This window comes from Nothoprocta perdicaria, unplaced genomic scaffold (genome assembly GCF_003342845.1).
Source record: "Nothoprocta perdicaria isolate Ctin4 unplaced genomic scaffold, notPer1 scaffold_13, whole genome shotgun sequence".
Classification (NCBI taxonomy): Eukaryota; Metazoa; Chordata; class Aves; order Tinamiformes; family Tinamidae; genus Nothoprocta; species Nothoprocta perdicaria.
The window spans coordinates 1,289,128-1,306,659 of NW_020454427.1; the positions used below are offsets into that span (position 1 = coordinate 1,289,128).

At 38.8% G+C, this 17,532-nt stretch overlaps 1 protein-coding gene across 2 annotated transcripts in view; it reads left to right on the forward strand.

Moving 5' to 3' along the window:
* ATP10D (ATPase phospholipid transporting 10D (putative)) overlaps positions 1–17,532 on the forward strand; it is a 34,271-nt gene that overhangs the window by 780 nt on the left and 15,959 nt on the right. Inside the window, exons 2-11 of one of the 2 annotated variants that reach the window (XM_026033596.1) lie at positions 519–827; positions 1,623–1,817; positions 6,301–6,505; positions 9,616–9,701; positions 10,791–10,897; positions 11,644–11,775; positions 12,823–12,950; positions 13,095–13,347; positions 15,299–15,534; positions 16,074–16,262. In XM_026033596.1, coding sequence (XP_025889381.1) covers positions 559–827; positions 1,623–1,817; positions 6,301–6,505; positions 9,616–9,701; positions 10,791–10,897; positions 11,644–11,775; positions 12,823–12,950; positions 13,095–13,347; positions 15,299–15,534; positions 16,074–16,262 — 1,800 coding nt within the window. In that variant the 5' untranslated portion in view covers positions 519–558. Of the gene's footprint in view, positions 1–518; positions 828–1,622; positions 1,818–6,300; positions 6,506–9,615; positions 9,702–10,790; positions 10,898–11,643; positions 11,776–12,822; positions 12,951–13,094; positions 13,348–15,298; positions 15,535–16,073; positions 16,263–17,532 lie in introns of those variants that run through there. The other variant, XM_026033597.1, reaches the window with a different exon arrangement.

Here is a 17,532-nt window from a genome sequence, read left to right on the forward strand (position 1 = left end):
TTTTCTAAGTAAAGTTGCCTGGTATCATTTATTTTATTAGTCATCATATAATCCCGACTAACACACTCATTTGGATTTCTCAAGCTGCAAATATTGCTACTGCTKTAGTACATACAATTTTAGAAATCAGTACAATTTTAAACTATATTGGTATATATACTCTGGGGTTGTAAATAGCAAAGTGAAAGCTCTTTAGTGGAAAAAAATTAGCAAGTGTGTATTCAGTAGCAGAAAATACTGGAGTCAAATTTGTTTTCGTTCATAAAACACAGACAAAAATACAGTGCATTTTAAACAGAGTAATCAATTTGGATAAAGTCAACTTATGCAAAGACCACTAGACCACTGAAGCAGAAGTTCCTAAGCTCACACAAGCTATTAACTGTCCATTCATTTTTAAATGAAAATATATAAATTGCTTTTCCTTAGGCTTCTTCAAAACTGTAACTTTGACTTCGTAGTTAAAAAGCAGTTACAGAATACTGCATAAATTGCCTTATTTTATGTATTTTTTTTAGATAGAGGACGCTGCTTGAGTCACAGAGCCCTGCAGGCACCATGGCAGATCCCATCCGCTGGGCCCGATACCGTTGGCAGCGACTGGTGTCTGCAGAAGGCAGAGACAGCAGCAACAGCACCACTTCGAGCAGCAAGTACGTCCAGTCGTCAAAACCCATCGGCAAACACAGGACAGTGATACCTTGCTTGGGCCATTTTAAGGAGGAGTATGAAAAGGTGTCAAAGCTGTACATGAACAACAGAATACGGACTACTAAGTATACTGTACTGAATTTTATACCACGGAATTTATTTGAACAGTTTCACAGGTAATGAGCGTTTGCATTTTGTATGTGGAATTCTTCTGAGTTGGAATCCTTTTATTTAAGTATGTGTGTTAATGTATTCGGGAGTATTCTTTTTAAATATTCCTCTTTCCTGATTTGCCTATCACTTCTGAAAAGATTTGTTTTGGGGCCAAATACTCACTCTTCCGAGCATCAGTCTTGAGCTGTTTTCTTTGTAGCTTCTGTCATTGCTGTCCATTCAACAATTTGAGTTATTGAAATATTCCTTCATCTTAAAGGACTGTGACAGAGCAATCTGCAGTGGGATTTTCAGCTCATTTCCTCCAAATGTTTTCTTCCTTTTATGTCACTTCTTAATCTATGGTCAGTTTTTTTTTTTCATCTTCTTTCTGCTCGGAGGACTGCCAACTTGGGAAGTTATACAGGAAGGTAGCAGAATGGGTCCCTCTTTGAAGTAAGTTACTCTTCTAGGATATAATAAAATTGAGGTTAGAAGTTCTGGAAATCTGAGAGAGTTAAAGTTTACCAAAGCCTCACTGGGATACAAATGTAGACCTGATGGGAGGGTGGGAAACACAGGAAAACCTGTTTCTGCATCTTCTTATGATGCATATTCAAGCAACTATCCAGATAAATGTATTTTCACTAGAAATCAAAATCCGAACTTTAGATACTTTGTTGTAAAGTAAGAGATTGTAAATAGAGTGGKGAAGAAATGGATTGCTGTCAGTTTAGCTCTCTGTATAGCGCTGAGTGGGGGAATGAGGGTAAATCTCTGCTAGCGTAGCTAACTCCTACCTTTGTTCTCTGTTTCAGAGTTGCCAATTTATATTTCCTGTTTTTAGTGATTTTAAACTGGGTTCCTATGGTGGAAGCCTTCCAGAAAGAAATTACAATGCTACCTCTGGTGGTGGTTCTCACAATTATTGCAGTGAAGGATGGTCTGGAGGACTATTCAAAATACAAAATGGATAAACAGATAAACAACTTGCTAACTAAAGTATATAGCAGGTAAGGAACAACAATCTTTTTCGCTTATTGTTATTAAAGTGTTTATGAGCATATGGGGAAAAACTGTTGAAAAATCTTCCGGTTTACTTTCTGAATACTCAAAGAATCACGTAGTAATTTTGGTTGGAAGGAGCCTCTGGAGGTCATTTGGTCTAACCCTCCTCAGAGCAAGTGTAATTAGATCCGGTTATTCAGGGACTTGCCTAGTTGACTCTTGATCGCCAGTTTAGCTAAATGGATATCACATTAGTGTAAACTTCACAGAAATAATGTTTTTTTCAGTTGAAGCAAGAATGTTGATGCATGAGTTTGTATTAACTCAGGTATTTGGCTAGCTCATTTTTTGGCATGTATAATAAAAAAGCAAAAAAGCAAACATCACATTCCAAGTAAACTGCCAAAAAACTTGCCTTTCACATGTGTTACCACTGCCCATATCCTTTTATTTCCTTATATATTTGTCTAAAAGCATGTTGTGAGACACATTCAAAGTCCATATAATGCAGCTGTGCAGGATAAATGGAAGAGCCGCTATAGTGAACCCTTGTTGTGAACTAATATACTAACTAAGTATATTGTGATAATACTCAGAAGATGTGGTCTTTACTTYCTGGTCTTTGATATATTCTGTTGGTAGTTCATTCTGGAGCTAGTTCATACCTATAGAAATAATCTGAACTATTGTTTTATATAATCAAAGAAATTAACATAATTTAATAGATATATTTGCAAACACGATTGCTAATATTTGCAGCAGCTTTGCTAGGAATGTTTTATTAAAAATTTGAGCTTGAAGGACTTGAACCAAGAAAGTAATTGAGCTATTAGGAAAGAGCTATATTGAGCTRTAAAGGAAATTAGGTTTCTTTCTCATGTCTGTAAAGAACACTTGAGAAAGAAGCTAGATTATTCCTGCTGTGGATTGTGTCATGTACACATGCCACTGAGGAAAATAGGTGCCRGAAAGCCAGAATATCCAGGATCTACATTCTTGATTACTCTTCGTGTTAACGACTCTTTTTGCAATCTCATGTCAGTGAAGCAGAAATGATTTCTGACTTCCTTTTCTGTCATGGTTCCTTCCTCCAAAGTGTGAGATAAGAAGTATTCATATCAGTCATCTGTAGGAACGTTTTCTTTTGCCTATGAGCATGCARTTTTTGTAACTTAAATTTCTTCTTAATTTCATCACTGTGAATTATTTTGTATTCTATAATTTGGATTTTAAAATAATTTGGGAGGCATAGTCTATAGGAGAATTAAAGTTTGCTGATACAGAAATGATTGTTTATTTTGTATGAGCTGATTTATCTTAAATATAGTTCATACCACATTAGGATTTAGAATTTGTTAATCATTTCAATGAGATCCCTTAGAAATTTGAAAGACTCTTCCAGTGTATGTAATGAAGCATATTCATACCAATTCTAAAGCTACCAAGGACCTAGGTATTGTTGAATCCAATTTCCATTTATTTTCTTACCATACTTTTTCATAATAAGTAACAGTTTTACTGTGCTGCTTTGTCGATGACAAAACCTGCCTACCTCAGTGCCTTGCTAAACCTAACCAAGCAGCTCCGTGCCAGCTTTCTGTGGGTTTTACCACATCTGTTTTCTTCTTCCCCTCATTTCTTCTTCTTTATAATAAACATTTTGCCATCCGTAGGTTCACAGCTTTTGTCCTGCTACTTTAGGGGGTTTTATTATCCAAGACAAGAATTTATTTATAATGGTACTTGGTCTTAAATACACAGAGGCTGAGGCTGCTCTTTCCAAACCAGCTTATTTCTGTCTTGAAAATGTGAGAAAGTAAGGTAAAATTACTTATGTATTTTGTTCCTTTCTCAACCCACAAGCAAAAGATGAGAGAAAATATTAAAAACCAGCAAAAATGTGTTGATGTGCACATAAGCATGCAATTGTTTGCAAAAGCTATGAGTTTGAACTCTTTAATTAGGCACATCCTCCTGTCTTTTTCAAAAGTTATCATTTAAAGCAATATGAGTTTATTTAAATTGCCATGAATCACAAAGTAGGGTGCAKTTCTGTTTATTTAGGCATCTCTTAAAATCATGTAATTTGTCCCATTTCATTAAAGCTTTATGCAATTAAGCAAGAACAKTTCTTTCCAGAAGATTCTCCCTTACTTTAATTTTCCCTTTTCTGCCATAGTCCCTAGTTTAGCAAAAAGAAAGTTAGACTTATCCAAGTTCAGCAAGTAAAGAAAAGAAGGGTCATGTACTCTCAGTCCCACATCTATTAAATAGGTAGTTATTTTAAAGAGAAGTCTTTGTCTCTTATTTTAAAGAGAAGGGAGAAGGGACAGAGAAGCCAGTCTTCGTTTCTTAGTGTGATACATGTTAGTAAGAAGAAATCTGGGGATGTGAGATTATATATGTTTTTAATCTCTAGTCAGTAGTTACTTAAAGCATAAATCAAAAGGTTGCTTTGTCACAAAATACTTATTTCCAGATATTAATGTGGTTTTGCAGCTTTGAATATTTTTACTGCTTTGCAAAATTACTGTGGAAGCTTCAGGTAGCTGCACCTTTCACTTTAGATTTTATCAGTATCTTCTCATTCTCCCATTTTTTTTTCTTTTTCCTTCATCCTGTATTATTACAACTATGATATTACTCCTTTCTTTATGATCTTACTCTGTCTTGCTTACCTTTCCATCTCCATTCTTTMTGTGACTCTTCCAGATACCAGGTGGACATGGAAGTAAATCTCTCCCAGTCACCTGGAACCCTTTCCATCCCATGGGAAGAGAGAGGTGAAGGAAGCTCTCCTGGAGCAACCAGAGCGTTCCCTTCCAGGGGGCCTTACGCTCTCTTTGGACTAGCTTTGCTTCTTAGCAAAATTGGACTACATCTAACCTTATGCTGGTGCAGTTTCCAACATCAAAAGGCTATTTCTAAACAAAACACTTTATTGATTTTCAGCTGACTCAGTTCATTGAATTGGATGCATAGAAGCAATAGCAGAGGGAAAGTAAGACTGAGCTCAGTTTGATCAAAGCTTAAATCATACCTTTGGTCCATGAATCACATCCTGCTTCTACAAATCTTCYTTCATTTTCCCTGTTTACCTCCATTTTTAGGTCTCTTAAGGTGTTTTTTTCCCCCTTTGGTTAATTTTTCTTTCAGTTCTTATTTTCCCTTATTTTAAGGGAATGTRTTGGTATTAAATGGCAGTTCTATGGATGTTGTTGAGCCCATCTGTCTCCTCTAGACGTGACTCTTGCCTTCATTGAGTTTCACATTCTTTCCATTGTGCCAGTCTTCTGCCTGCTTAGAAAACCAGCAGCGAGCATCTTGAGGAGGAAGCAGAGAAGTGGTTTGTGTTGGCTTAGCTTTACATTAGCTTTACATTAGCTTTACATTAGCTTTTATTGCTGCGGGGTTCTGCTTTGCTGGCAAGTTGAAAGCAGTTTAACAACCTTCGTTTCATCTTCGCTGGAGAAACTGACATCAAAAAACATGATAATTGTGCAATTTTTGTTTCTTCTGTTTGCAGAGAAGTGTTTTCTAAGGGGGTACTGTCAGATAACACAGGTCCTAGAGGTACACATGCGGGGCATAGCACAGGAGACATTTTCTGTAGTTTTTTTTTCCCTTTGTGGAAGTATCTATTTCTTCTTACATGTTTATCAGGAGCATTTTATATAGCTAGCACCTGATTAAAGCCAGTACATAAAACCCATATTGCAACATATTTTTCAGTTTATTAGTATATACATGGTCTATATGTGTGTCTATACCATGCCAACTGCTTGGTGTGAGTGTGCTGCTGAGCTGTGCGAGGATGGGACCTGGGACAGGAGGCCTGAGGTGGAAGACAACCCCTAGCACAGAGGGGGACACCAGGACTATGAAGGCCACACGCTCCTCTCTTTAGACACAGCTCCAGGGTTAGTCTGTGGTTGGTACCAGGCGCCTGAGTTCTTAATGACTCCTCAAAGTGTTATAGGGTCTTGCTACCTTATATTCAAAAAAAGAGTGGAAGGGAGGTTTTAAAAGTTTGTAAATATAAGCGTTTCTTGAGAGTATTGGTGTTTGAACCATCTTTGCTTTCTGGTAGGTTTTGTCATTCTGGGAGACCAAACAGTTGGCCTTTAAAGGCCTTTTCAGAAGGAAAAAAAAAGATTTGCTGTTTTTATTTGCATAATTGAAGTTAATGTCACCCAAAGAAAAACTTTTAAAACACTGCTTTCTCTCTGGGAGTAATAAAAATACAGGAAGTGAGTAACTTAAATTTAAATGGAGTAATTCTGTAAGGGTGATTGGGATGCAGTTCCCAAGAAGACAGGGTTGGGATTCAGAAGCTGATTCAGAAGCTTGATATTCATCAAGCACTTTTTTGTGGCTTAAAAGTACAAATTAACTATTCTGCTCGTCTTCTAGTAAAGTACGTTTCTCTGAGCCTTCAGCTCATGTGTATTTTGTTTTTCTGTATTTAATATTTTATATGTATTTTAGGAAAGAGAAGAAATACATGGATGAACGCTGGAAAAATATCAATGTTGGGGACTTCATCCGTCTTTCACGTAATGAAATCATTCCTGCTGACATGGTGCTGTTGTATTCTACTGACCCAGATGGGATCTGTTATATTGAAACAGCAGGCCTTGATGGAGAAACCAACCTAAAGCAGAGGCAGGTGGTGAGAGGATATTCAGAGCAGGTGATAATTGTGTGTCTCTGTTGGGTTGAGAATGTCAGCRTGCCAGATGATCAACCAAAAAAACTCTCAACTTTCTAGATTGCCTCATTCTTTGGAGCTCAGCAATCCCCATCTGAAAGCAAACTAACCAGATAACAGTTCTAGTTTGTGTTTGGGGTTAGTTTGGAGCAAATATCTGAGAGCCTACTTATTACAGAATAGGAGAACCCTATTTCAAGTGACACAAGACAGTAAAAATACTCAGCTATTTATCAGGGTGGCACCTCTCATTTCATAGGGARTGAATTAAATTCTTTTTAGAAAAGAGGTGTGTACCTTATCTGCCACTGATATTCTCTATTTTGTTGTGTTTTTTTCTTATGCAATGGCATTTTGTGTTTTTAGCTCTAACTAAATTCCTTCAAGGATCTCTAAAACTTTTGGAACCTTTCTGATTTTCTGCAACAAGCCTGCTCTGAATAACGTTAGCTGGGTCATCTTCCCTTCTAAAACTGAAAATCACTGTGTCTCAGCAGTTTTCCACACAACTAACTAGTGGTGATGGAAACTCAGTAGATCTTTGCTTTCCCAATATGGAAATCACATGTTTACAGCTTTATAAGCAATTCATGAAAGCCTTTTCTGGTCCTTAAGACATGACCGCTGTTGTAATAGCAAACCCACAGACAAACCAACTTTATTCAGTATTAAATCTAGTAGACAAAATCCTGGAAACCAGCACAAAGAAGATGATGTCGAAAGAAAACAAAAATATCCTGACTTATGCTCAGACTTCAGCACATCTGGTGCGGGCTTGTGGTATAGAAGCAGACCACACTTGATCACAACAGTAGAGAGGAGTGGGTGCTGTCTGTGTGTAAGGACAGACTGTTTAGTTCTCTGGAGATAACATCACAAGAACTGTGCATCAGCAGCAGTGATGAGGAGGTGAGGAGGAATACCCCAGCCTGCTGAGGATCTACTCTCTGTAGGATACTGACCTATTTAGTGGATAAATTGACATTGTCCTGTTCCTTTCAAGAGATTACAAAGTTGTTTCCCATTAAGAAAGGCATAATCTCCTTTTCCTTTCATACTTTCCAAACCAAAATACTATTAGCGCTAAGTCACTGCATGGCAAGTGTTTTGTATTAAAAGGCATAGGACAGGGCAGGCAGGACAACACTGCCAACTTCTGAGCTCATGTGGCTGGTGACTGGATCCAGTCCAACCTGCAGCATCCTCAAACCCAGTGGAGGACAAAGTGCTATATCCTTTCCTGCCAGTTGGTAAAGGGAGTTGTTTTCCTTTTCCATCTTGGCTGTGCACCCCTCTCCAATGCCATGTTATCATGGTTATGTTGACAGTCAGAAGCACAGTGTAGTCAAAGCATCAAATCTGGCCTTGGGAAGCTGCCTCTCTCTCCGTTCCCCTGGAGAAAGGCTCACACAGACATCATCACTCACAGCTGCTCATCAGTTCCCATCTTTACTTTCTGTCTGATCACCCTTTTTTGGTGCATCTTTAAAGGCCTTTCCATACAGTGCAAGTGGCTTTCAATCTGCTGTAGTAAAGCTTCTCTTTTGTGCTAGGAACTGTAGCAAAGTATCTCCAGAAGTGAAGGGTAAAATCTTTTATTTCCAGTATTTACTGTGAAGAAGGTAATATTATAAATGAGATAGACTAGACTAAATTTCTTTTGGCCAGGGAAGGCTCGAGTGCACACACCAAAATACCACYGTGTGCATGTACTTGTAGTCACCTCTTATTTTTACTGATCACCAGTGGACATAATTCCATGGGTTGCACCCAGCAGTTTTGTGGCTGCTGTTTCTCATTACTCCAAAAAGCTCTTACAAACTGTTTTACTGCAGCTGAGGATCTCACCAAGTCAGATGGTTTAGTTGTACACCAAAAATAAAATGGTTTCGCTAGAAATCTATGTCTAGAGATAGTTTCCAAAATGCAGAAGCGAAGAATCRGCTGCTTTGGTTATTTTGCTTCCTCTTGGGGATAATCCTTATTTTCTTTGTTCTCTTTTTCTTGCATAATCGTTGCACAACGCAACATGGATGAGAAGATTAATGAATATACTGTAATATATTTTACAGAAAATTTATACTTCCTGTATAAATAAGAGGACAGTTAGTGGAGAAAAAGGTCCTTCACAGTTACTTAATGACTTTCAATTACATTTACAAAGAGACTGAAGGTTMTGTCTAGGACTGTTCATGACTTAGTACAGCTCCAGCTAGGCATATGTTAATAATAAAATGTTATGTTTTCTGAATTTCAAATACTGTTTATGTGATTGTATTTWTGCCCCCATATTATTCTCCTCATGTGAAGTGTCACTCAGTTATAGACGACATAGATATTTTAGGTGACCTCTAATTACATAGAAGGTGTTTTAAGTTCAAACTGAGAGTTGCAGACTTAGACATGTAGTTTGAAACCTTAAATTGGCCAGTCTTTTTCTTTGTAAAGAGCAGAACTGATTTTGCAAAGTGTTAGAGGCGGGCACTCWACTTGGAAAGAGTTCTGTTATACCAGAGGCTAAATTTCCACATATCCTGACTTCACTCATATCCCACTAATTTCAACTTCAATATAGGCTCAATCGTCATTAAAAAGCTCTGCCTGAAAAACTTCCTTTATGTTAGCACAAGTAGCAACACAGTTCAGAAGCAGTTCTACTTACGGAGAAGTCAGTGTCCATTTTTTTCCTCATTATAAAAATTATATTTTTTGATCTGAGAGTTGAAAAATCTCTCCTTTTCCTGTGTCCTTATTGCACATTTCTTCTTTCTTCATGACTTCCCACAATTTTCTCCTATCCAGTGTTCTCAAGATATCAGAAACTCAGCTGATCCTTTCCAAGGATTAATATTTACTGGAAAGTCCTTGCATGCCTTTTAAGTCTGATTTGCCCTGCATTGTAGATATGCTAAAATCAGCAATTCACAAGGTTGAAGCTAAGTTCTTCGTGATATCTAAATCTGTGAATTTATCAAGTTTCTACATTCATTTACATTTACATTTACATTTACATTTGGGTCTGTTTACATTACATTTGGTCTGAGTTCTTTGGGGTTTTGTTTTTGTTTTTGTCTTGTTTTTCCTGGCTTCAGGTCTCTGAAATGGATCCAGAGAATTTTTCCAGTAGAATAGAATGTGAAAGTCCTAACAACGACCTCAGCTGCTTCCGAGGCTTTATGTAAGTCGCTTTCCTGGCTCTTTGAACTAATGTCATTTGCTTTGTGTTCATACAGATTTTCTGAGAGTTAGTCATGTTCACTTTAAGAAATAATTACAACTTTTTTTTTTTGGTTTTTTTTTTCTGTTTTTCTTTTTTTTTGGGAGTTTTCATCACCAAGTTTCTGAGTGCAGCCAAGCAGATAGAGCTCTAGAAGGGTCTTCCTAAATAGCAGTCTGTAAGCTGGGGAAGCTCGCTAATATTATATATTTTTTTAATTGAATATTTTCAACACCGTAGTTCAAGTTACTTTGCAATTGTGTATTCCTCATTTGAAGTGGTCGTTTAAAATCTGCTGTTAATGATATGTGGCATCAGTAATTGTGTGCTTAATATTCAGTCTGAGCCACTTTGTGGTTGGACAAGCTGCGCTGCTCAGTACTGGAAATGGGAAGGACTGGTTTCCACCCCTGCCTTGTGTGTAGCCCTCACTGGCTGGACCAGAATCCTTTCGATCTTAAGTTTCTCATCTATCGTCTCCTTTACCCTGAGGAGCCTGTGATTTTCCTATGAACATGAGGAAAGCAAAGTGCTGTTTGATGGAGTGGCTAATTTTTGATTTYTACTCTTTTCGTAATAGGCAGTGAGATAGAGATGTGGAAAAACTCCACCTATGTAAATCTTGATCTCTAAGAAAAAGCTTGAGTAACAGTGGGCTTGCCTGCACTGACAGTTTGTCATGAGGGTAACCGTGTGCACAATAGCTTTAAAAGGGCATTCTAAGTGGTGCTGGAATTTGTGTGATGTTGGCCATCCAAACAGAAGTTATTTGCTTTGAGACTCAGTGTTTGTCCTGAGCTCACTTCAGCTTCTGATATGCAAGCACCAGACTTGTAAACATACAGTAATTTCACTACAGTGCCTCTGTCACTAGGTTTCCAACCAACATGCCAAGTGCCCCGTTCTTTTTGAAGAGCCAGAAATGTCCAGACTAGGCAAGGGATTAGCAGCCTCTGTGGGAAAAGACTAATGCTTCTCCAGAGCTTGGCTGGAAATTGGTGGAGTCTTCTGGATTGGAGACTAAACAAACAAAATGTGCTGTCTTTGCAGTGAGCATTCAAACAAGGAACGAGTGGGTCTCAGCAAGGAGAACCTGCTGCTTCGAGGCTGCACGGTGAGAAACACAGAAGCTGTTGTAGGCATCGTGGTGTATGCAGGTACGTGAGGCCACCCTGACATTCACAGCAAACAAGATCAAGTCATGTGCCCCAAGAAATGGTCATACAGAGAGAACTACCTTTTCTCTTGGCTGAGATGCCAAGCTTGAATCCACCTTAAGCCAGCTGTAGCTTCCAGTGTTAAGAATGCATGTCTGAATTGTTAGTTTCTGTTTTAAAAATGTAAAGGGCGGTTAGGTCTGATTATGCATGAGAGACCAGTTCCCTTCTGTGTGAACAGCAGCTTTTATTTAGCTGTTGTTAGCTGTGGTGACAAATCCAAATTTGGAGATGGACTTGGAGATCTGTAGCTTTTTTAGGAGTTTTTTTCTGATCCAGTTAATACTGTTATTCAGTACTCCGTTATCAAAGGAAAGGTGTTTTAAGGCCAATCAGTGTTAAATGTTATATATTCAGTTAGATAATTATAACATAGGTGCAGAACATTGTAGAAAATAATAATAGAAATAATAGAGAAAATATCAAGAAAATGATTGTTGCTATAGSAAGGAATCCTATTAACAGTTTGAGATAATGTGTGGACAAGATTTTGATTTATTTTGTTTCCTTTAGGACAGAATAACTTAATATATTGTAGGAGCAGTTAGTTACTTTGCTTATGTTTGAAATCTCTCTTCAAATACTAGTTAACAGAAACATCCATTCTCCCAGAGCTTTAACTTCAGCAAAATGTTTTAGCTGTGATGCTTGCTAGCAGAGGATTTCATCCTGTGTTCTGGTTACAGGTCATGAAACCAAAGCCCTGCTGAATAATAGTGGCCCACATTACAAGCGCAGTAAATTGGAAAGAAGAGTGAACACTGACATCCTTTGGTGTGTTCTGCTTCTAATTTTAATGTGCTTAACTGGGGCAATAGGTAAGTAAGAATCTGTAAACTCCTGCTCTTTCCTCATTTGTCCTGTGGTTCTTACTGTTTTATTTTGGGAGGGATTATTTTTATCTGCTCATCACAGAAACTGCTTTTCCCTGAGTGTATTCCCTGGCAGTTGGTGATGCTGGCAGGTTGGAGTTCCTTTTGTCATGTTTAGTCTTCGGTCTAGTCAAGGAGTACATTTCTGGTGAAAGTTCTTAGGTCCGCAGCCCATTTCTCCAGTGCATTTCCCTCTTCCCTCACTAATGGCTCTGCAGAACTCATGTTTTTATTTGTAGGAACTGTAAAATGCGATGCATGTGCAGTATTGTGGGAGAGGCCTAATTTGAGTAGAGTTTTAAGTATTTAATATTTTAGAGTATGATTAGAAAGTGTACTAGAATACCAAAATCTGAACTGGCTACATTTTATGACAAATCAAAAACCAATTTAAAAGATGTTTAAAAAGGCTTCTTCACACTGCACTTAATAAACATGCCTTATGCACTGAAATCACAATGTGTGTTAACTGAAACTGCTTTTGCAGTTGAGTTTTAAGTTTCCTGCCGTAAACTAATCTTGTGTTTTACATGGGATCTCTTCTATGCCAGTATTTGTTTCACAGAACCATAGGCTGGTTAGCTTATTTAGGATCAGATAATTACGGGTTATTATTACATGTTATATGAAACTTGGACAAGCAAAGATAAGACTATTCATTGCCAGATTCTTTGCAAAGATTTTTTTTGTGTTTAGTATTTATGTGTTTTGTGGTTTTGTGTTGAAGTGTTTAGTGAGTCTAACTAGGTTTCTTTTGTTTTTGATCTGTGCTGTATCAGATGTGCTATTGATATGAATGCAATAAAGCATTTATTCTTGAATGCATTGGAGGGTTAATTTAAATGGGGTTCTCTTGGAGGTAAAGCTCGAGAGACAAAGGGATTTTTAAAGGCTTAGAGGTAACTGCATAGTAGAAACAACTAACACCGTGACCCTGAACCACAGTGCATTCTACATGAAAGTGATTCACTTTATCTTGTTCTTGTTTTCAAGGCCATGGAATTTGGTTAAGTAGGTATTCGGAAATACCATTTTTTAACATCCCCGAGCCAGATGGGAAATTGATTCCTCCAACCTTAGCAGGGTTCAATATGTTTTGGACAATGATCATTTTATTACAGGTAACTTTGGTTTGTTTTGAAGATGTACCATATTATGTTCTTATTTATGTCCCTGGAGTAACTCTTTGGCTCCACAGGAGTTGATTTAAGTTTGTAACTGGTCAAGGAATTTGGTTTCATATAATTCTGTTCTTTTTTTGGTAGGTGTTGATCCCAATTTCTCTTTATGTTTCAATTGAAATTGTCAAATTGGGACAAATCTATTTAATTCAGAATGACATTGATTTCTACCATGAGAAGACAGACTCTACTATTCAATGTCGAGCACTGAATATCGCTGAAGATCTTGGCCAGATCCAGTATATCTTCTCGGACAAGACTGGAACTCTCACTGAAAATAAGATGGTTTTTCGGAGGTGCAGCATTGCAGGACAGGAATATTGCCATGAGGAAAATGGTAAGACATGAAGCAGTCTGTGTGCATGATGTGTCCTTCCTCTGAAGCTGGGAGTTCATAAGTCTGTCCACTGGGCCTCGTGTACTCGGGGAAGGTGCAAGTTCAGAGTGGTCCCACTGATAGCTATGCACTTTTCCCTTATTTGTGTCCTTTCATGAAATTGGGTTGTGTGCTAAGAGACTTGGGTCTCTTAGAAGTCTCTCTCTCAAGAGACTGGAACTCTGTGTGAGATGCTCAAGTTTAACACCAACAAAATATTCTTTCAGCAAGGAGTCATGTTTACTTTGCTTGTCTCCTTGACTCCTTCAGAGTCAGGCCATTGGAAAATTGTCCATCTAGTCAATCATCTCTGTCTTACCATAGAAGATGCTTAATTGTGCCCTGTACTACTTTTATGGAGTATACCTTAAGGCTCCAGTTCAACACATACTTCTGCATTTGAGGATGCATTAATCCTAATAAAATATACCCTGAAGGTATATTGAAGGTTTTAACAGTAACATTAAGGGAGAAATCAGGCAGATGTATGTACATGAATGTGTGGTTAGGTTTAGAAGGTAAGTGCCTTCTTGAAGCATAAAGAATGTTGTATTCTTCCCTCCATCTTACAAACTTGTCCTTAGCTGAAAAGTCAGAAAGCAGTGATACTGGAATTACTCATGCTTCCTCATTGAATTGCCTCACATTAGAATACTTTCTATGGGCATCTCATGGGAGATATGGGAGATCTCATGGGAGAAACTCTGAATCAATAACCTTCCAAAAGCCCAGAGAAGATACAGCTCTAGACACGGGAGAAAACATTTAGTCTCTTGCAATCGTCAATTAAATTAGCTAATGTATAAGCTAGGTAAATACACCGAGTTTTTATTACCACGGTGCTATGCGAGTGCTAGTGACTGCAGGTATTGGATACTCCTTTGGTTGGCAGCCCGTGTGCTCTGTGTGAGATCAAGGAGGAGCAGCTGAGRGGCAGCCAGACGTGCGACTCAGAGCAGGGCCTTGTAGAGCAGGGCCTTGTAGGCCGGCTTGTGGTGCCTGGGTTYGGCCGCCACGGCCGAGCTCGCTTTGCTCGGGCAGAAGGCACACTCTGCTGGCCACAGCTGGGAATGGGGCCGGCCTTGCTTCCCTCTGAGCAGCCAGAGTCTCACCGTTTCTGCACATCTTTCGAAAAATTGCCTGTGTCCCAGTGCTTCTATGACTTTGCATGGTTTGCTGGAAAGGATGAGGAGCAAAGCCAGAAGAAAATAYCTTCAAGATTTGAACTGATGAATAAACAACTTGAAAAGTACTATACATTTTTCAGAGTGTTTTCTAACTGCATGAGAAACATTTCAGAAGAGCTAAACCAAAGAGTAGTGAGACTGTATGAGCTGTGGCAGATTCAGGCCTTATTGTTGCAGGAAATGCCTGCCACTTGCTTCCAACTTCCAAAAGTATCAGTGCATCGACTGTGTTTATAGAGATTTCCTGTTGTGCCATAGCCTCTACCTAGAGACCATCCACATGCTTCTTTCCTTTTGTCTAGCCCGAGCCCGTCTTGCCACAATTTAGCACATTGCATCTTCTATTACCCACAGTGTGTATAGAAGAGAGGTTATTTCTTTTCTCTTTGCAGTTGCCCTTGCACTTGGCTCTCATCAGCGCTCTCTTCATGAGGCTCTGTCAGGTGCTCAGCTGTTTTGTTGTGGGCCATAGTTCCTCATCACCTCATTATTCTTGCTCTCTCTTCTGTGTTCTTGCCTTGGAGTGTGTTTCTCTTAAGCACAGCATCTGAAACAGAATGATGACAGTGGGATGGCCTCCTGTGTTTTGATTTTTAATGAACTGTAGATTATTCCTAACTATGTACTAAATTCCTTACTAAATTTTGTGCCCTAAGCTTCCAGACAGTGTTTTAGTAAAAAGTGTTTTTGCTCATGAAACAATAACTTTGTTATTCTTTTTGTAGCAAGGAGGTTGGAATCCTATCAGGAGACGGATTCAGAGGATGAGGATTTGCCTGATGGTCAGTGTGGCTCTTTGAGCCTTATGCCAAAGTGGAGGGGGCACAAGAGCAGAGCTGTGAATGAACCTTTGAGCCAGAAATCTTTAAATCAGTTGTCTGGTGGTTCTCCTGCATCAGGAGGGGAAGATGGTGCCAGTGATGTTCCCCACTCACAACATGTTGCTTTCAGCAGCCGCATTGTAAGTAAAAAGTGTTGGTTTAGATACTAAATTTTGGGARTAACTCACAAAGGAATTCTTTTTTACCCCGTTTGAACTGAATGCTTGTCGTGTAAAATCCCTTCCCTCTCCCATCAAAATGGGAGCCTCCAGTGCTTGCTTGGCTACAGCCTATTTGCAGCATAACGTTTTAATTTTTTGATCAATGGCAAAAGTAAAATTGTGTTTTATTGCTTCTAAAGGCAGGCCAAAGCCTTAGAAAGCCTTAGAAAAGCATAAGCTGTTAATTCSTGTTCAAAGCTAAACAGCTTTGCAAAGAGGATGGAATCAGATTCTTTGCAGTGATGCCCAGCAATAAGACAAGGCAACGGTTGCAAACAGAAGCACAAAGTTCTGTGAGAATATAAGGAAAAATTTGTTTCCTGTGCGGGTACCAATGTACTGGAACAGGCTATAGGTCTCCATCCTTGGAAATATAAAAATCCCTTTGTGCACCAAGTCCCTCATGGGACTTTCAGGGCTTATATCCTAATGGACAATTTTGTTATTTTGATCAATAGGAGACAGATGTCGTACCAGACGCGCAACTGCTGGAGAAATTCCGTGCGATTTCTTCCCATGCCTGCCCGCAGTGCGGCGCCGCCGGCAGCGAGCCCTGCTCGGAGGCCGTGTATGTCAGGGACTTCTTCCTCGCCCTTGCCCTCTGCAACACCGTCGTCGTCTCGGCCCCCAATCAGCCACGCCAGAAGGTAGGGCGGCCTTGTTTTGCACTGGTTGGGCAGATTTGTAGTTAAAATGTGCCCTCTGATTTGATTTTGAAAAGAAAATAACTGGCATTTAGAAAATGATCCTTTTCTTTTGTTCTTTTGTGTGTGTGTGTTAGAAAGGAAATACTGTACGTTTACAGAGTGCAATGTGTTTTAATATTGGCAAGGTTTTCCTAATGCAGAAAACTGTGACTTGAATATTTTTCCTTCTGTAGATAGGTCAATTGTAACTAACTTGTACAAGTCATATTTTGAGATTTAATTAGAATTACAATTCTTACTATATGCTAGTATTCTTTTGCCAGATATTTAGATAGCTTTCAGAGTGCCCTGGCTCAGGTTTCCTTTACAAATAGATTATTGTTGGCTGAAAGATAAGAATCATCTCAGAAGGCCCCAGAATATTACGGCTGAGAAAACTTTTTCCTCTTCTGTTTTCTGACTTTTCAAAAAGGATCCCTGTAAAAGAATGGCAATTCAGGTTTCGCATGTGTAATAATTTGAATTAAAAATGCTTCTCAGTGTAAAATAACAAACCTCACCTTAACTAGACAGTGGATTTGCTAGACTGTCCTAGTTTAATGTTCTTGTGATTTTAAGTTCGTCCTGAGACTACTTGTTTTGAGAACATACACCTAACCCTTGTCTAAAGATGTTACTTTCTTTTTTTAATTCAAGTTGCTTTCCAGGGTAGGATTTCCATAGCACTCTCTCATATTGTTTCTGGCTGTGTTGCAGGATAACTCATACATTCAACTATGATTTATTCCAYATGCACCGTCCCCTCCCATTTACTCCTTGTATCTTCCGTGTAAAAATTTTCAGTGACATGTGCAGAATTAGATTTTTCTGTCCATCTAGCAGCGAAGCTATAATCATGCCTGGAGACATTCCCAAAGGATATTTTGTGGAGTATTTATGTACTGCCTGTGGTTAAATGAACCTGATATTTTAGTATGCTGCAGACATTCCTAGCCAAATCAGCATAGCAGGCTGCTTACGTGTGAAAGTGTGGATGGGCAGCAGTGTTAATAGTTAACACCCAGCCATTCCTGAAGGATGATGTGGAAAAGTAGGCAAGATTTTCTTTGGAGGACTTTCTTTAGGGGCTGATATTTTTGAATGATTTGCTAACAGGGAAGAAGATCCCCAAGTTGGTGATTTGAAAGGAGGGATATGGCCTAAAGGTTCCGAGTTCAGAGCCTGAGGAGCAGCAGGTTTCAGTGTTTCCCTAGGGAGAAGCAATACAAGG